This window comes from Mugil cephalus, chromosome 19, assembly GCF_022458985.1.
Source record: "Mugil cephalus isolate CIBA_MC_2020 chromosome 19, CIBA_Mcephalus_1.1, whole genome shotgun sequence".
Classification (NCBI taxonomy): Eukaryota; Metazoa; Chordata; class Actinopteri; order Mugiliformes; family Mugilidae; genus Mugil; species Mugil cephalus.
In genome coordinates, this window is record NC_061788.1 from 8,271,665 (window position 1) to 8,292,122 (window position 20,458).

Here is a 20,458-nt window from a genome sequence, read left to right on the forward strand (position 1 = left end):
GGAGGGACAAAGAGCGGAGCCCGAGGCCGATGAGGGACGGCACTCTGGCTGGATCAAAAAATAAAAACGGGTCACTTCGTCCAGGTCGCCCCTCGCACATCTCCAGTTTTGGTTTCACGAATCGCATAAGGCCACGACACGAAAACGCCGAAAACATCAACAACAATATTTTTCCCAGGAAACGTGCTGTTGTTACAAGGAAAGATAATCTGCCCAAAACACAAGAGTATTCTTTGTGTTTATGGAAAGAGAGGCTGCTGTTCAGCTAGGTCAACTCATGTGTTCTGGATCTGAACAAAGAAAACGTACCAACGTGCCGAGATAAAAGATAATAAGTTTTTCAGTCGTTTAAGGCTTTAAAAGCAGATCGGAAGATAAGAACTGGTGATGCTTAGTGTAGCTGAACAGAAATGCTATGAATCTACAGGAAGAAGTGGCAACAGAGTGTTTACGGTGTAGGGAAACCTGGACCGGGTCCAGGCTGACGCTGACGTGTGAAAAGTTCGCCTCGCCTACTCGACGGCCTCCGTGCTGACACAACGCCGCGCGACTAACTCAGAGATCAGGGCCGACGGAGAAAAGCCTCTCACGACAATAGCGATGCGAGTCCTTCTCACATTCTGCTGGTCCAAAATAAATGGGACAATCCTGCCTCAGGTAAATATAGCTGGACAAGTGGCCCCGCAGGAGCCTCTTTGTGAATGACGACTGAGGGGGGTGTCACGGCGCGGCTGTAACAAGGGCACGGCGCGGTGGCATAGCTGTCTGCAGCTAGTCTGTCTGGCAAACACAAATACGCACTGGTGTTATCCCATGCTCGGCTTTAAAAAAAAAAGGGGGGAGGGAGGAGGGGGGGCGAGTCCAACTCCGGTCGACCAGTTGGGGAAGACCTGTCATTATGATCTAAATGAGGATTTCCTCGCTGCACTGGAGGAACTGGATCCTCCGGAGTCACACGGCCCCACGTGTCTTAAATGTGGAGGTGACGCACAATGCGAATTCGAGCGCTGTCAAAAATGATTACGCCACACAATTATGTACGAAACAGTTCTGCTGGCTGCGAAACAAATTGCCCCCCAGGGGGATAATAACGTTTACTAAGTGCCCCGTGGTGTTTGCTAGTAACAAAATATATAATTACGTTTAATGTCAATTACCAGAATACACTTGAATGAACTTCCTTCCATTGAAACCTTTGACCACATGTTTTTGTAAATACTTTAAAAACTACATCGTTTACACCAACAGGAACTTATAAATGGTCTTATTCATCAATACCTTCACTTGTGGAAGACTATATCATTGGGATGATATGAAATGATTTGCAAGACCCGTCTGTAAAAGCTGTCTTATCTTGACTTTGACTCGACTGAAGTTTGCAGACACACACACAGTAAAAAGAGGCCACAAGCCGCTCTTTCTTCTTTTTAATGTATAGCTCGTCAACGGCTTGGGAACCACTGGTGGGGTAGATTAAACGTTCAGTCAAACAAATTGAGAAAACAAATGAGCTGAGCAGATTATTTCAGTCTCTATTTTAGACATGTCCCTCCTGAGCCATATGACAATCCACTGGGGGTAATCCTCATAAAGTCACTTTAAAACAGCCGCTTAGTGTAAATTATAGCAATAAACATCACATAGAGATACAGCTTTTCAAGTTCAGTTAGGTTCTCCAATCACAAAACTGACAAAAAAAAATGCCTGCAGAACTTATATCTTGTGTGAATAGTGTAAGAGACAATAAGAATAAATTTCAACCCTTAAATCTGTTTTGCCTCTGAGCTACACACAAAAAGACGGCAACATCAAAAAAAACTTCAGTTAACATTAATGCTGCTTGTGGAACTTCCCGATCGTCGTTTGGTCTGTAATGACATCTCAGTTTTTAATCACTCGCAGAGCAGCTGCAAAGACACGGATCCATACCAGCCCAGAACGAGAGAAGACACGCTGCCCGCCCGCCCGCCCTCAAGACCAACAACCACGCTCGAAACGGACTAAAGATAGAAACAAGCTCTTAAAGAACACCGACTGCTGCTGCTGCTAAGGGTATTATCCAAACGTTAAGTGCCACATGTCTGCGAAACAGAAGGCAACAAGTGCAGTGGGACGAACTATTAGGCCGTCCGCACGCCTGTTCATGTTTTCCCTTTCGTAACTGCATTGGCCGATGTGTGTAAAATGTTAAATGCCTGTGGTTGGAAGTGAAAGAAAGCCAGTGTGTGTGTGATATAGCTCAGCAACTCTGCTTTTTTTCGCTTCCCAGAATGTTACCACCCTCTTCCTGCACTGCACAGATTTCTCCTCATCTGGGCTGGATTCAGTGAGAAAAATAAGTTAAATATGAGCAAACTCTGCGACTTCAAAACAGCACCGCAGCTCTAGCTCGCGTAGGTTACGTGAATCACTACCGCCTCTCATTGTTTTGGCCGCCACCCTACCGTATATATATATATATATATATATATATTTTCAGCAAAGTGTCGCATGAGCAAGATCCATCCACCATTTCTGGATTTTCCATTCATTCTCAAGTGATTCATTTCTTTAACAGGAAAAACATCTTTCCTAGTAGAAACCTTTCTACCGTTTTAGAGGCAGACTATAGCCCAATAAACTTTACCTTATTTGTTTGTGAGTCATCGCCAAGGATAATATCCTGATCTCCAACTCCACCCGGGGTAAAATATATCCTGAAATGTGGCTGCCTTCTGGGTGTTTCCCCACCGATCTTAAAAGTGCAACCATTCGATTGGTTTCTGGCTTCCGTCTCCACGTCTGTCTGATTCTCCTCTATTATCTGGCTGTCTGCCCCAGCTTTCTGATGTTTGTTATCCCGCAACAACCTCTGGTGAGATGAGCTCCTCTGCAGTCGGATTCTGGGGTAACGCACCGCATGGCAACCTCTTGGGCTGCCGCGGCCAACATCTGCGCATTCGTCCTGCGATGCAGCAACCTGTTGTTGTTGTTGTTGCTGCTGATCCTGGTTGTGATTTTGCTGGAGCTGAAACACAAGCCTCTGGGTTGCACCGTTGACACCGTCGCCCTGGTCGATGCTCTGCTGCTGGACGGACCAGCCAGCACCACCACCGTAAGGCAGAATTCTGAAGTGCTGGACATCGGAGCCATCCGAGTTCCTACGGATGCAAATGGCACCAACGCTGACGCCGGGTTGGCCTCTGCTGTACCTAGGGTGGCCGCCGGAACCAATGCTAAACACCCTGCGTTTGGGTAGGTTCGGCTCTGTCACAAAAGGCTGCGGGTTTGAAGAGTCTGGGCTGTAGTACGGAGGCGGCGGCTGTAGAAGAAAATCTGCTTGCGCTTCGGCGTACGGCGGCGCCGGTCCTGGAGGCGTGTAACACGGCGGCGGGACGTCGTCAGCGTGGCCGCTGGTGTCTCCATTGCTTGACCCGCCGGAGCGCTGCAGGGAGATGTGCATGGACGAGCTCTTGGTGGGACGCGGCTCGGTGTAGGGGGCGAGCTGCGGTATGAACATGGACGAGCTGCGTTTAAGCGAAGGCTCCGAGCCCAAACGCAAAGCGGCCGACGGGACGCGCTGCCCAGAAAACTCCGGAGGAGGCCTCGGTACCAGCTGCGTCCGGGGCGCCGCAACCGCGTCACTGTCTCCCTGCCGCTCCTCAGAGTCTCCCTCCAGTATCTCCGGGGCTGTATTACTGCGGCCTGAGCCAAAGTACAAACGCAGACGCTGTGCCATTTTCACCTCACGTCCCACGACTCCCGTTCCCTCTCACTTTCTGTCTGCCTGGCTGTAGGTTTCACTCCTCTGGCTCCTGTCGCCCACTTCTCCTTGAGCTGGCTAGATGACTGATCCCCTTTTTTCTTCCATAACGCCCCCCCACCCACCCTCCTTCCCTTCCCTTTCCCCCTCCCACCCTCTCCGAGTCTCTTCCACAACTTTCCTTCCCACACTAAGCTGAACGGAGGAAAGAAGGAGGCAAAACTAACATCCACCGCTGAGAGCTTCGCACTGCACACTCAGAGGAGAGGCAGCGTGAGGGCTGAAGAGGGGAAGGGGAAGGGGGGAAAACAAAAGAGAAAAAAAAGAGAAGAAAAAGAAAGGAGGATCGCTGTAAGTCTTAGCACTAGCCGGCGCTAGCGACAGACAGCAGAAATAGCCTAAGCCAAGTGACAGCCAGCATTCCTGACATGATTGGATAAGAGCGCCCGGCGCTCCTGGTTTCCGAGGTGACAGGGGGCTGCCTGTCAGTCATGTGACCACAGTACAAATGGCCCCACCAACTCCCGTTACAACTGCCCCCAAGAGCCAACTGGTCCCCCGGCCACATCCGAGCTTCTTTCTCACCCTTCCCACCCTTCCCTCAACCTCCACGTCGCTCATCAATGTCCTAGCTTCTGTTCCACATACCTCTTCATTTAGACTAACAGACACATTAAATACCACGTGGAGAAAACCTGATCAAATGTGGCAGCCAAATGTTGCCCTGCTTTTTCCTGTAACTAGGAAGGAGAAGCATAAGGACGTTGTTGCTAAAAATGGACCAAAAAAAAAAAAGAAAGAAGAGAGAGAGAGAGAGAGGAAAAAAAGGCAGTGGCAAAGAGGAGAATATCTGACAGATTGCAGCTTTGATATGGCAAACGGCTCAGTCCTCTCCGGGAGAAGATGTGTCTGCTTAAGGCAGAATAGACATACACTGTCTCCCAGACACAGCCAAGCGCTTAACTGGCTGCCGGTTTTGTAGGTCATTCCGTCAGCATCCAAAATCCGCCCAAGATACAACTCAGCTGTGACGCTACTCTCCGGCGCTGAATGAAATGAGGCGTACGCGATTACTAGATGATTAACCGTTCGTAATAAACTCTTTGACGCGAAACAGAATGCGCTGTACATTCACAGGAGAATGCTTTGCACTGTTCAACAGCAGCGTGATTCACTAAATGCATCAGAATGAGAAAGAGAAGGGGTGAGGCTGCTTTGGCCTGAAGCTAGAGTCAGAGGAGGAGCCGTCCGCCTCCGTGCAGCACGGCTGACAAAGCCTCGGTCATAATTTGGCATTTCAGATTTCCAATTTCTGCGACTGGGTTGACCTACAGGCTCTAGCATCACTTTATCTGTCTCAAAAAAAAAAAAAAAAAAAAAAAAGAAGCAGGCTGCAACGAGCCAGTCCTGGCGGTGTACCACGCTGACAACGGGGGCACAGAGGAGACGAGCAACGCCGACTGCAGAAAAGACAAAAGGAGGTTGATTGTAGCACACGGAGAAACCGTGGCTTGGCAGCGGGCAGCGTTTTGCGATGACACACTGCCTACAGTGTTAGGCGCAGTCAATAAATGTGTGTGTGAAATGTTATGGAGAACGTTCTGTATAACAGAAACAAAATACCAATGTGTGGTCGAATGGCAGCAAGCCCAGCTCGCCAAATGACATAACACGCCTGCTTCGAACTAGACACTACTGTAGCGTAGGTCGTTTAAACCTTATCCTTTAATATACAGTATCATATGTCGTTCTCCCACTGCACACACAGCGCACTGCAGACACGGTTCAGATAGCATTTACCGTATCTAGGGCTTTCTGTGAGCTTAAGTAGCCTTAGTCTATCACACATGCTGCGGTAGAAGAGTTCACCCCATCTGACAAATAAACCACAAATTAATGGATGCAAAAGACCTAATAGTCCCTTCAATGAAACGCAGGCCGGTGGTGGAGGAGCTCCTCTGGCATGCACCTAGAGACAGCGAGCACCTCTTCAGACATATAAGGAGAGGACCGCGCATGAGGCCGCCTGTGCTGCACTTTCTCGTGTCATCCTCTTCTATACTACAGAGAGCTCCCGCTGTATCGGAGCCAGAAATTCCCCTGCGCAGGGGCGAGCGAAACATCACCAGAACGAGCTCTGATTTTTATCACATGTGAATTATGCACGTTAAAGTGCCTGAATGAGTTTAATCTAAAAAAAAAAATAAAAAACCCTTAATAAATTTGAACAAAAAACTACATGCTGTGATAAAAAAAAGACCTACCTGACATCTTTAAAACCACCCACGACGGCCTTCCATGCACAAACCTCCTAAACCTGTGAGGTCCTGACATAATGTGCCTTATTCAACCGACATGACCATATATGTGGGTCTGTCTCAGCTGTTTGTTTTATAAACTATCAAACTCCAGTGTCAAGAGACAGGGGGAAGACACTGCCAGGGAAGTCCTTCACTGCACATTGCACAGAACGGTGTCTGTCTCGGAAGGAGTCAACAACCACGTCCCTCACCTCCGTCTCCTCTGCAAAAACACTTCACCAAGGTGAAGTGTGTGCACACAAGTGTAAATTAGCAAAGTGGTTATCAGCGCCTGCTTTTTTTTAATTTATTTTTTTTGTCTTTTAAATTGCTGCAACACTTGACACTGGCTGGCAGCACTTAATCTGGTTGTCACGGCAACCGGAGGGCCTAAAACGGGTTTAATTTCACGAGTCAAGGGAACTAGTGTTCTCGTCTGTCGGGGTGGGGTGGGGTGGGGGGGACTAAGAAATTTGACGTAAGAGGAATGCTGGCGATGTTAGCGGACTACAACGTTTAAACAGAGTGTCAGACTGCGTCGTGTGCGAGGAAATTGGGTGCAAACAGATATGAAATCATCATATTCATGATCTGTTTAAAGGATGCACAGCCACGCTGCGTTTTTACCAGGCGGCACATTATGTTTTATTGGCATAATTGAGCCTTTTCACCAAAACAAATCAGTTCAGCGAATTAAAAAGTGTCTGATGATTCAAAAAAGGGGGGCAACTAATTTACTGAAAGGCATATATTAGAAGCTAATGAGGGCTCATGTGAGGCGGGGAGTGATGAGATTATGAAGTGCGAGTCTTACCAATCTGTTTTCGTCAAACACCTCAAAGAGCAGCCTGTGATTCTGAGGACACACCTGTGTTGGCAACAAAACGACAAGGATCATGTTACAGTCTATGCATTTGCTTTTGCGTCACGACAATTCACAACTACCGTGGCTCGGAGATGGCGACGCTTTTAAGCATCGCAGCGTTGAGACTAATTCTTTTAAAAATAACCAGTGAGGTGCTATAATACGTATGTGGCTCAGCTCGTAAACTCTGATAAGGCCTGTTTGATTGCAGAGGTGGAGGAGGTTGTGGGTCTAAGTTAAACTGCGCTCAGATGTTAAGTAGAAGAAGCAAAGTGACAGAAAAAAAGCAGAACTCACTCTGAAGAAGAATTCTTCGTTCCATTTGGGGTTGAGGGTCTGAAACACAAAACACGGGCTGTGAATTAACAACTGTGTATTTAATGCACAGTGAAAACAGAGCAGATGTATGAAACCTATCCAAGTCAGAGAAGTGTGAGAAGAGAGACCAAGTGAGAAATTAGTCTCCGTCTAGTGCGTCCGTGATCCTCTTAACGTTGCTGGAGGAAGTTTCCAGCAAACATCACGTCCCAGTGATCGGCATTAGTCTCCAGATTAGGAGCCACGAGGATTTTCACCCACGTTCCGGATGCATCGGCTGAGTAGACGGTCCCCTCCCCGAGACCCCTCTCCACATGCCTCAAGGATTTTTATTATAGTTTATGGACTGAGAACTAGGTGACACCTCTCATGAAAATTCCTTCTGTGACTGAAATGACTTAAACACTCGAATGCAAATGAAGTCTTAATTTCACAGGTCGCTCTGATTATTAAAGCACGAGATTTTACAGCAGTGATAAAGTCCCTGTTAAAACAACTGCTGAGATACCACAATTAAATGAACCCCCTGCACTTTGACTACGGGTGGGAATAAAAATATATCGATATGGCAATGTATCGCAATACTTTCTCTTCTGACGGAAGAGCGATTTTGAATGTGTCAATATTGATTTTAAAAGGATTAAATTGGATTAATATTGTTTTTTGACTTAATTTGTCCAATGATTTATCAGTCATCAGATATAGATACCTATATACAACTTGTATTTTCAGCTGCATTTAAAATTCCTCAGTGAACTATGTAGAATTTTGCAATATCATAATATCGCAATAATGTATCGTATCGTGACTCAAGTATCGTATCGTGAAGTCCTTGCCAATACCCACCCCTGACTTTGACAATTCATTACAAAAAAAAAAAACAAAACATGGACAAATAACATGAAAATATCAAGTGTTATATTTTCTGAGGGTGACCTCTAGATACCGAGTCCAGCCCCAGACCAGCTCGTCACTTTCTAACATGCTTTCCATCATTTTTCCATGTCACTCCGCCTCAAGCCGAACTCTCGAGCTTCAACAACAAAGATGCCATCAAAGGTGTCCCACTTAAAGACACGTGAAGCTCACAGAAGAGCGGAGCGGCGATGCTTCTTTTTCTGCTCCACATAGCAGTGCTTTGTCAGCTATTTATATCCCATAAAGCAACCATGGCCACTGGCAGCATATGTCAGCCCGCACGGAGGCCTGAGCTCTCCGACTCCGACAGAGGGTTTCGCTGGCAGTACCAAAAAGAAAACAGGACCAAAACATAGGGATATGCTGAGGATGGTTATCATGTGCTGCTTTTCCACAAATCCGTGGAATGTAGTTCAGTAGAGCACATAGTATAGACTGCATTTAAACCTGGAAGACTTCCACCATGTTTGAAATGTATGTGGACTTTTGCTCACAATAACCTTCTCAGGAGATCCAAATATCTCCTGAGAGGGGTTTAAATTAGTAGAAGTAATAGCTCCCCCTGCTGTGAACACATTTCCTCCCCCAAAATAGGCCACTAGGGCAAAAGTGCTTGGTCAATGTCTCCCTCTAGATTCTCCTGAACAGAAAGTGGAAGCACTGCCTTCTTTCACATGATGGCTTTGATTTGCTGGAAAAGGTGACCGTAGTCGCGCGGGGAGGAGGGGGGGTGCTATAACGAGGATCGGTTGATCTCAAACCTGTGACCTAAAAAGGGAGTGAACAAAGCCGCATTTAAGTGGCGGAGAAGCCGACGTGCGGCGCAGGTGTGGGAGGAGATTACCGAGGCTGCGAGCGGTCAATCTGATACCACACAAACACGTAAGAGCTCATTAGTGCTGAAACTGTACGAGGCAAAGGTCTCGGGTGTATCCAGAGCCACTTTTTAAAGCTTAGGGACTTACCTTTTTAATTGTTTTTGTCTGGACTAAGGCGAGCTCTCGGTTTTCATCCGCAACATAGAGCGAGAGTTTGACATAAGGGTCACTGCAAAAACAAAACAGAAAAACATTTTTTTGGTTAATCTTGGGTTATGGTGAGCATTTTGCAGCACTCACTCAGCAACAGCATATCAAAATTCATACCCAATATATTATAGATGCCCATCTAGATGAACTAAACACAGGCCTGAGCTGTCTTACTGAATGCTCCTTCTATTCTAACATCACATTAACTGTGGACACAGGTGCCAGAGCCTATAATGTGAGGCTACACTCTAACCCTCTGCTCTTTTCCAGGCCTGAAATCTGAGTCTGCCCACCAGACAAAAAAACGGCTGCATTTGGATTCTGCGAGATAAGACCGTTAACGTCTTATTGACAAGGGGCGCTGAAAATAGAAACAGCGAAACATTTTTGAGTTGAGCAGGGCAAAAAAAGGCAGGCCGAGCATTTGTGGCTGAGCTGTGTAAAAAAAAAAAAAAGAAAAAAGAAAGCAACAAAAAGAAAAAACACAACCAAATGGCGTATTTGAGATGCTGACAGGGTAGGAATCTGTGATTGGGCCTGGACAGAGAGGCAGAGCAAGACCAGCAGGTAAGACGAGGCATAGTGTCAGGTTTTAGTTTACATAATCTCACTCTGAGGGAAGAAATAGTGAAATAAAACGAAGAGTTGCAAAGTCAGACTGCAATAGTATCCCTTTTCTGGACTGATTATTCAACTAGGATATAAATACACACACAAAAAAAAGCAAACTAACAAATTAAAGGTTTGTTTATAACACGATTTAACAATTCATCTATCTACCAAAAAGAAATTAAAGTTATAATCAATTACTACTAAGTAAGACCAAATTACAGTAGTACAATCAATGTGAAACGACTAAGCGTTTTATTTCTTCATGCTTTCCCACTTCTTAATTGCCTATTCTGAAATAACTTCTATCAATTTACATGAATATAATATAACTGGTGCAATTCTCCAGTGTGGATGTAAAGCAGGAAACTACAGAACACACAAAGAAACTCATAATGTGTTGGCTTGAAGGAGAATTGGATTAAGTAGTAACAAAGGTTTCAATGGTCATACATGACGGCAACAGAGAAAATATGTTTATAGAAACCTCTGGGTGAGAATTCATGGTTAAACTGCTGTGGCTGGACTTTAATCTACTCTGTATTTATTTAAAAATGTAAAACTTTTTCTAAATAAATAAAGTGTTGTCGAGTGTTTGGAGTAAGAAGACTGAAACTCGAAGAGGAGAAAGAATAAATGGTGCGAAATAAACACAGTGGAAGGAAGCTGGCTTTTACCCAAATGGTAACTTCTTCTAAAACATGTTCACTGTCGTGATGAAGCAACAGTTTGTCGGTAATTTCACATTTTTTGCCATTGCTGCTTATGACTCCTGTTGGACGGGGGGGAACGGTACAAAGTAAAGAACCGTTGGAGCTTTATTCATAAAAAGCAAATTCACAACCAAACTACCTCATAGTCATAATGTTACCATGAACAACAACCTCATGCTTTGCCGGAGGCCCCTACAGTGACGTGGAATTTATAATTTATCAGTACGGTTGCTCATAAACTTGTTATCTCATCAATATGTAACCTAGTTCAGAATCAGGTTACATGGCACGCTCATGTTCAGGTTAACAGCTTTCAGGCTGTTCTCGTACATATTGCTTCGAGAGATCTGCGAAGACTTGCAAATGAGGACGTCATCAACGGAGCAAATATACACGTTAGCTGCACCCGGATGGTATTTCATGAAGCCAAGGATATGGACCGTGAACGACTTGTTGCTGCAGCTTCTGCTGAGGCTTCACCGAGGCGATGACGCTTCCTCGGAATTCACTCAATCAGCGTAAACGTAGCACCCTAACAACTACACTTAACGGCGCGGCCCCTTGACGATACCGGTCACAGCAATCAGATCAGCGCACGAGTGCTGTTTTGTGTTGAGGTGACCGGTTTTAAGCATGACCGATTCGTAGCTCATGTTCCGGCACAGTTGGCGCCTCAGGCCGAGGCAGAAACAGAACCGAACGCCCGAAGTGTCCGGCAATAACCGCTCGTGGCTGCAGGAGCCGCGGTTGCCATTGTTCAGCAAAAATTACACAGTTTGAGGTTTCAAAGTGGATTTGAATTATCCATTTATGAATGGGTTTAAATCTGATTTGCAATTACAGCTTTCAATGGGACCGTTTGCCTCCCAGGCTCAACCCAAACATCAATCCAATTCCACTTCAGAAATAGCCAAAATTTGATTCAGTCCGCCAGCTACAACGCAACCTTATATTCATCTGAAGGAAGCAGCTGAGAGGGAGCCAAGGAAAGGGCAGGAGGATGATGATGGATATTTCTCAGCAAATCGAGCCGTGGACGGACTCCAAGCGAAAGTGCCGTTTCTTGATTGCTAATTAACGTCTCCAGGAACCCCACAGCTTCCAATCGTGTGTTTGTGTGCGCTTCTGTGATGTGACTGTGACTAAACAAAAACAATGAGGCTACTGTATCTCGGCTGCACTGAGACGTCTTCTTGTCTCCTCTCCCTATTAACGCGAACCCCGCTGAGGGAGACAGACGGGCCGACTCTTCTGGTCAACAAAAAGATGAGGCATACCACGGGCTCAAAATGCGGCACTGGTCCACTTGCAAATTCTTTGGTTTTCCCCATCAACGTTAGGTGTAGACAGGGGCGCCACTAGGTTTTGAGGACAGGGGAGGCCTCAGCCCAATAAAGGAGGCAAAGGATGTGAGCAAATGTAGCGCGTTATTTATTATTGGTATTATTTCAGTCTGTTTTTGCACAGATTGCAACAGTTCCAACAGTAACTATTAATAACTGATCAACATAGAGGCATGACTCTCGCTCACAACAGAATAATTGTTTGTTCTAAAATATTAATATGAAGTCGCACAGATTATATATGGGACTAAAGTAGTTGCGATTTCAAGCCGTGAAAAATGTTACTTAATTATTTGAATTAAATTAATATTAATGAGTGGACAAAGGTGCAGTGAAAGGTAATAAACCGCTTTATAACCGATATTCTGGCCATTTTATACTGAATTTGTCAGCACTTTTTGGCAAAAATAGAAATAAATAAAACACCAAAGCATTTAGGGAGGGGGGGCTTAAGGATATTTTAAAATTGGCCTAACGACGCCGGCGGCTGTAACGCAGCAGCAGCAGCAGGAGCATGTTCGGAGCGAAAAGGAGAAAGGAACAAGGGAGGAACTGTTTGAGCTTTTTATGAGGTGACAGACTGCCAAGACAGCGCTGTCTCCCGCGGTAGCTAACCACGCATCGAGACCTCATTCAGTGTTTCTTCATTACAGTTCGTCTCCCTCCTGACCCAGCCTGAGCTGTCCCGCCGGCAGGGCATCAGGACGCTAACACATGCACTCTGGCATGTGAGCAGCATTCACACAGCGCTAAACACGCCGCGATGTCCACGTTCTAAAAAGCTCAGATACAATGCATTACTGTAACCAACAGCGGGCACAGTGTTCAAATTTGGACGAGGCTCTTGTGTCGAAATCAGTCACATATGAGCTGAATGAATTAGTTTTTCCCCCTTCATTGACTTCTTTCATGTAGATGTGTCACGTCGTCTCCTGTATTTGGGCTCAGAGTTTGTGCAGAAGCTGCTGTTTAGTGTACGTAACGTGAGCTGGTTCTCACAACTCCCCGGAGGCTATTAGTCATGTACACAGACCTATTCAAGACGTTTAACAACTCAAGAGCTTTAAAATTGTCAACTATCAAATTAGAAACAGACACATATCTGATTAATCGTTCCGGCTTTGCGTACGTTAATAGTTGCTGGTGTCACTTGTTTGAGGATGTAATCAACAGATAAATTGATAACATAAACAGTCTTTAGTTAAAGCGCTACTATTCCTCTAAAACTGACTTCATATTTACGGTTTCTTCTCAAAAACACATTTCGTTCCGTGTGTCTTGTTTGGGATTAACTGTACAAGGCGATGTGCAATTTCAGTAGATAAGAAGGAACCTATTTATGAGAACGTTGCCATTTACCACAATATAAAGATGATAACTGATAGCAGGTGGTAGGAGACATAGCAGGTCACCGTGTATCGCCTCATTCTATCACTGCAAGTACAAGGTTATGGGTGATTAAATTTTAAGGGTCAGAGATCGCATTGCTCAGCAGTAAAAACATATAATAACCGAGCAAAAACCTGAAATACAATCCACAGAAGGATGCCGTTTAACGCGTTATAAAACGTACGCCGCAGCGTGTTATGCTTCCCAGAATCACATAGGGACATTTCCAAAGTCTGACATCAGTGTGTTGTCACATGTGAGAAAGTTTGCTGCCTGTATAATTATTAATAGCACAACTCTTTGATGTGGAAAAACTATAACAGATTTTGGTTATGAGTGGAGTAGGAGTGGCTAGTGGGTAATCATTGATTAACACTTGGAGTTCAAGGTCTCGGCACCTAGAAGGAATGACGTGATAATGCAAAACACTGTGCTGTCCGAGCCGGAAAGGGCAAACTAAAGGAGAGGTTGAGGAGCAGGACAGCAGAAAGCAAATTCTGTGGCTTAAGCTCCTTTACTTGATCTTGATTTTTTTTTCCCCCGGAGAAAAGTGAAGGTTGTTACGTTGTAAATACTGCATGTTGCAAAACTGAGCAGAATCTCCTGGCGCGTGTCCTGAAACATCCCGTGAATCTCACCTGGCTCCAATGATGTCTTTCTTCGCCAGATCAATTCCTGCAATGACCTTAACCCGAAGCACTCGTGTTTCATGCTGCAGAGGAGAGAAATTACAGATCAAAACACTCAGTCTTACACATGGAAATGTATCTCCTAACCTCAAAATCAACGCGGCGTCTCATATATTTCAGGCCGCCGACCCCACTAACCTGAATTTTTTGAGTCGATAACCCTGACCTAGAAATGAATGAGTGGAATCAGAAAAGCTCTTCTAACATTGCAGACATAAATAGACCGTTCCAGTTTATTTTTTTTTTCAGCAGTCTGTAGTTTCTTTTATGCCTATTCCGTAACTGCTTGCATATCTACAGTATATCCCACAGCATCTCTTATAAATAGATACAAATATTCTCACAGCATTCCTCTAATTCACTGCAGCTGAAAGAAAAATCACTCACTGAGATGCTGCTTCTTGGCATCCTGAGTAGACGTAGTGACGTCTACATAAAGTCTCACAACAAAGTCTGACTTAATTTTAATTACAGCCACAGTGCTGGAGAAAAGAGCAAAGAAAGGGGTGGGAGCAGGGTCCAGAGCAGCTGTTATCTCGGCCATGGTCTCGTTCGAGGGGTGTAGCGTTACCGAATGTTTACTTCATTGTTGCAGGAAATACATTGTCTCAAGGAATGCAGGCTAACAATTTGGGCTTTTTCTTCCATGCTTGTGGAGATTACGTAAGCTGGTGTGATTTCTGCAATACTGTGGATGCTATTGAAAAAAAAAACAACTATTCCCAAAGTCCTATGTGTTGGATAGAAAGAGCTCCACAGCACCATGAAAGTGTAACAGGGTCATAGATAACATCTTGATATAATTACACATAATCTGTATACTGTCAACAGACTTTATCAAAATGTTAGAAGCTGCTGATTTCCTATTCTGTGCCTCTACCCGTTTGGTAGGTGGTACGCATTTTAATCTCAATTAATGCCTCATTGTTATAATTGTTTTTGCATATATTCCACCTATTTCTGCCGTACCACGCAAAGATTATGATATGTCGGTAACGCTAGAGTAACTTTTGATTAAAAGCTAAAAAAGTTACTGCGGGGGGAAGCTAACATTCCTCCCTCGATTCTCCTTATATTTGTTTCATTTGCACATTACATGGTCTCGTTCTTTAAATTCTCCAGTTGCTCACATAAATGGTGATCACCACCAAGGGCCGACCGGCTACAAAAGCAAAAACTGCACAATCATCTGTTTGGACCTTAACGAAGGACAACTGTAATCTAAATTTTACGCCATATCAACCATGACACATGGATAAATTGAAGGTTTAGTCTCTTCAGCATCCTGATCTGAGTGACAGCTAAGTCCACAGAGGACAAGCTCAACAATCACAGGCACAACCCTGTTTTCCTCCCTACTCCTATTACTATTTCTGACTGCATTACTAATCCCTGCCAGGTAGTTGGCAGATCTGACATCTGCTCAATTCTCACTCGTGATTATGATGCTGCCATAAGAGAAAAAAAAACGTTTGCAGTTCATCCTAGAATACATTATTTATGCAAGTATGACTGTAACAGTGCAAAAGTGGACGTCGACCTCATTTAGCAGTGCAGGAGCGACATGTACAAGCATGTGGTAGTGGTCAGCTCATCACCACACAGCTATGACAGGACAGGGTGTTCAGGTCTGACGGAGTGATTACCTGGAAATGTCCATCCCACCGTGTGAGAAAGTAATCAATTTCTGCACAATCTGATTTTCGACAAGATACAAGATAAGCTACAAGTCGTTCATACATTAAATCCTATAGATGATTGACCGAGGCTATAAAGCTTCATCGATCTGTGTGGGTTCATTTCCAGACTCCGAAAACATATAAGTGGGTTAAGATGAGTAAAGTAATGCTTACAAAGAGACGTTTTTTTTTTTTTTTTTGCAGGAAAGTGACAGCTGGGTGAATGTTACAGTGGGTGAGGGTTTGTTAGCTCGGCTAACAGCTAACGTTATCCGGCTGAGCCCATGGTGAGAGGCACCCACTCGTGACTGCAATCCCGCAAATAAAGCTCGACACTGCAGCTTACCTCATCTTCTGACAGTCCGTATATCGGCTCGTAATTCGCAGCCATATAGCCTGCAGTCCACGCTATACAAGCACAAAAACAAGCCGCCTCGCAAAGCTAGCTCGCTAGCCTCGAACAATAAAGTCCCACTTTCCTCTCTCTGCCGTGCGGTGGTGGTAAAGTCCGGGATCGAGTCCTCGACACGGGGCTTGGTTCGCAGCCGGAGAGCGTAATCCTCGCCAGCGTGGTCCGTGGAGGACACAACTTTGAAATTGTAAAAAAAAAAAAAAAAGAAAAAGTGTGTCCAAAAGATTTCGACTCAGACAGATCGCTTTTGTCAACTCTAAGCTGCTCCTCCGAAATGTTGTGACACTTGACTTCCTCCTGACAGCTTAGCCAATCACATGTTGAGCCGAGGTTGATTGATGTCAATTTCAACCAATCACAAGCGTCGGGAACTCCCTAACTCTCAGGACCGTCCAATCAAAACGAGGAGGGTGTTGAACTGATGAGTCGTGTAGATTTTTTTTTATAGTTTTGTATTAAAGTATGCCTAATAGGGCAAGTTAAGTTATTTCATATGTTTATACTTATTTTTAATATCTGTATTTTCACAAAAAACCCGCGCGTTAACATAATGGGCGGGGCCTGTGACACTGACAGCCAATCACAGCCTACATACCCAGAAAGAAAAAAACAAAACAACCGCTCCGGATCGGGATCACGAATTATCACAGTGATGATGAAGTCTGCAAAGCGTCGAAAGTTAAGGTCAGTCACCGTGGGAATTTAAATGAACTCCAAGTTTCTAAGGCTCAGCATTTGTAGCTGTTACTATAATACAAAGACAAATGATATAAAAGTAATTAACAATCTTATATCTGGACGTTAACAGACAGCAAGTAATGAAGAACTCACAAATGGTCTTCAAGACCACAAGTTTTCCACATAAAACACACTTGTGCATGAGACCACATATTTTTATTTAAACATGGCGATAATCAGACGATTAGAGGACTTGGACACGTCAAAAAAAGTAGTTATTACATTTATTAGAAGACAAATTGATAATATTCATTGGTAATTTGTAATATTCACTAGTTATTCGTCTACAGTCAATTAAAGCAAATGTTTGTCATTTCGCATGTGTACTTATTTGTTGTGTGGCCTACAAACGGTCATTCCAAAAAAAACAAACAAACAAAAAAAGTAATAAAAGCTACTTACCGGCTCTGGCTAAGAAAGTAATTATTGGCTGGACTCCATGTCCCTGGGCAACAATAATGGCTCATTAAAGCACCACTCTCTGGGGAAGGATAGCAGTTTCCTTCAATTACAGGTAAGTAGCTGGTCGTTAACAGACTCCTAGTCACGTGAGTTGAGATGGACAACACCCAGATGTTCCTGTTTAAACCCAAACTCCTTACCATTTTCCCCCCACATTTCGAACTAAAAAAACTGCTTGGATGAGCAGTAAAATGTCCTCACGGAAGCCCCTCTTTCAGCTTGTTTGTTGTTGACCTGCATGACTGGGAACTTTCACAGACATACAAAATATCACATTTCACCAAGACACTCAGCATGTGAGTTTCAGGTGTGTGTGTGTACCAACCACAGCATTTATAACTGAACAAGCCACCCGGATAAAATGAGAAACATCCTCAAGAAAACTCATCAAAACCAGTTGACTCTGTTTGAGGTTTGTTTTGTTTTGGGGATTACACGAAGACCTGGATGACTGAGAATTCTCGGAGACATATGGCAATTGTTCATTGAACATGGCTGTGCCTCAGCTTTCCAGCAGAACATTGCTTATATAGCGCTGGGTGTGCCAGGCTAATCAGGAGATGCACACATGTAAGGAAAAGAATAAACCACACCCTTGGAATCAGTTGCAGTAATACTATTAGTGTCATTGGGATTCGCATTTGGGGTTTCGTTACGTCATGCTTTCGGAGGATTTTTCCAATCTGGCAACCCTGGCAGAGTTCTAAATAATGCCTTATAGTTGATCTATAAAATTATGAACCCATAATAAATAGTGCCTTATCAGAACTTATTGTTAGTTATTAACAATGCTCACGACTTGACTGATTTGTTATTTATGTGAGGCAGACACTAATTAAATTGTTTGTCGTTTATGTAACGCGGACTCTAATTAAATTCTACCAAACTAAGAGACAGGCCTTTTAGAAATGCCTAAGTTTAGATCGGTTTAGTGGAAATTTTAATTATTTCTCCAAAGCGCCGCTAGGTGTCACTATAAAGCCATGAAGTGTTTTGACCCCGTTTGTGTGAATTCTGATGTGTACAAAAGCAAATGTCAACCGAGCCTATATGCTGCTGACGGTTACTATAGATCTCACCTCTGATTTCTGATCGTATCTATTCTTTTTGTTGTCGTTGTTTTTCAGCAAGAACAGCCTTTAAAACTGGCCTAAAATCACTTCTACACGCATACAGATTCACGCACACACACACACAGACATACAAACCGAAACACAGCCGGACACAAAAACGAGTGAAAAAAAAAGATGCAAACATTTGGTAAACATTGCTATTGAGGTCATGGATCAAGTGCGTCCTCGTTCAAGTGTGCACTGGCATTCCCATATGGCCGTGGGGCATGATGCTACCTTTAAATCAAAGGGAAAGAGCAGATGGCCACGTTATGTAACACTATTGCTTCTAAGCTGCTGAAAAGGGGGAGGGCCAGAGATTTTCCAAGCCGCACTTGATAGAAAGCCATCAGTCACTCTGCCCGAAGGCACAATGTTTTCCATCATTACTCTCAAATAGCTGTATTTATTAAAGATATTGGAAGAGATACGAATCAGCGTCTGTCAGTGAGTGAAGCCCAAATGTCGAGATAAGCTTCGTGTTGCTACAGATATTTATTGAGCAACAGGAGTTTAATTTTCCCCAACACATTGAACATAGGCAAAATCCTTTGCTGAACCCTTTCTTTATTGTTCATTGTCCTTTTTTTATTAGCCGTCATCCTTGACATGCATTCATATGTGCATATGCGTGACTCTAAGATCTTCCTACTGACGTGGCTTCCCAGAAAGTGCACACAATGAGCAAGAAGGAAGTGTGCCTCAACAAACAATGATCGGATGCTCAGACGGATCCCTAAAGATCCTTGAAGGAATCTGTCTCTGCCTCCTTCTGTATCCTCCCAGGCGTCTGAGTTTCCTTGGAAACAAAGTGCGCTTCACTTTCTATCAATCTGCGATCTGTTGTTGCCTGTATGCTGTATTTCTATAGATAGATCTTGCAATTTCATGACCGTACAGTTGCTAGCTGTTAAGTGAATTGCCATCCAACCCACCTGTTCAAGAGAGCAGGATGTTCTGCTATACACACTGGGCGAAGACTTTCCAATGTGGGCATCATGTTCGGGACTAGACGCTGTGGTAAAATCTATTAAAAAACACATCCATCTCTCTATCATGGAAGCGTGTTTCTGTGTAAATGAGGTATTTATTTCCTTTCAGGAGATTAATTAGCCATTAATAATAATCAATTCAGTACACTTACAAATATTTCAAGTGGCGTTAAGCTCCAGCACGATGCATAAATAAGAGAGACGGAGCCCGGGACTCTGTGCAGAGGAGGAGGAGGAGGAGGAGGAGGAGAGGGACTTGAAATACTGAGCGACCTTACTATGTTTACAGCTCTCAGTAAGAGGAACCAACAAAAGGATAAACATTGTTTAAGCAGGACACATCGTTCTGATTGTCACAATATGTTTTACAATGTTTGCTCATACGTAGAGCGAGTAAAAGTTACTAAGGTAGCGGGTGCCATGTGTTGTCCCGAAGACAGGCGAGCTGTGTTGTTTTCCAAGTGCATATTGTTAAGTTTTCATACGCATCCAATACAATATTATAATTTTAATCATTTTTTTTCCAGCCTCCAGATGAGACTCGGTTTTCATAAAATCCCGGATGGGATACATGTTGACCCGCTAAAAGTCGAAGGGGCGAGCAGAAAGGCCAGACACCACGGCCTCCGTTTAACTCCCCCGAAGAGCCACTAACCAACCATTTCTTCTACCAAGCTTTCCTAATATTCTCACTCACTCCATGTCTCTATCTCCTTCTCATTCTCCCTCTGTAATTAGATTCCTGGAAAGTAAATCAGTAAAAGTCAGTATGTCAGTTTTATTGGCCATGCACATGCAGGCGTACATACAAGGAATTTGCTCTCTGCATATAAACCCACTATTTGTGCGCACGGAGGGAGTGAGCAGCCGTGGACAAATAAACGTGACGAGCCGATGACCATACAGGCCCAAATTTGACTTATCATGAACCTCTCTGAGAGACACGCTCTCTCGCACGCAAACACACGTTACAAACTCTTCCGTGTCAAACTCGTAACCATCTCAGCTCAGAGCCTGGTAAACTTTAACCCTATAAGTAGGTCTTAACAGGTTGAAATCGTCAAAAAACAAACAAAAAAAAATAGAAATAAAAATAAAATAATATTGTGGGGCCCGACAAAAAGTTTTGCGAAAATGTTAGGCTCACAC

The 20,458-nt window shown here is 44.1% G+C and overlaps 1 protein-coding gene across 11 annotated transcripts in view; it reads right to left on the reverse strand.

Moving 5' to 3' along the window:
• Nucleotides 1-16,297, reverse strand: part of nedd4l (NEDD4 like E3 ubiquitin protein ligase) — a 43,190-nt gene extending 26,893 nt beyond the window's left edge. For 7 of the 11 annotated variants that reach the window (XM_047569513.1, XM_047569507.1, XM_047569508.1 and 4 more), the window contains exon 1: nucleotides 2,627-3,838. In XM_047569513.1, coding sequence (XP_047425469.1) covers nucleotides 2,627-3,718 — 1,092 coding nt within the window. In that variant the 5' untranslated portion in view covers nucleotides 3,719-3,838. Of the gene's footprint in view, nucleotides 1-2,626; nucleotides 3,839-6,856; nucleotides 6,911-7,204; nucleotides 7,244-9,108; nucleotides 9,191-13,863; nucleotides 13,938-15,939 lie in introns of those variants that run through there. The other 4 variants (XM_047569512.1, XM_047569511.1, XM_047569510.1 and 1 more) reach the window with 2 other exon arrangements.
• Nucleotides 16,298-20,458: the final 4,161 nt, after the last annotated feature.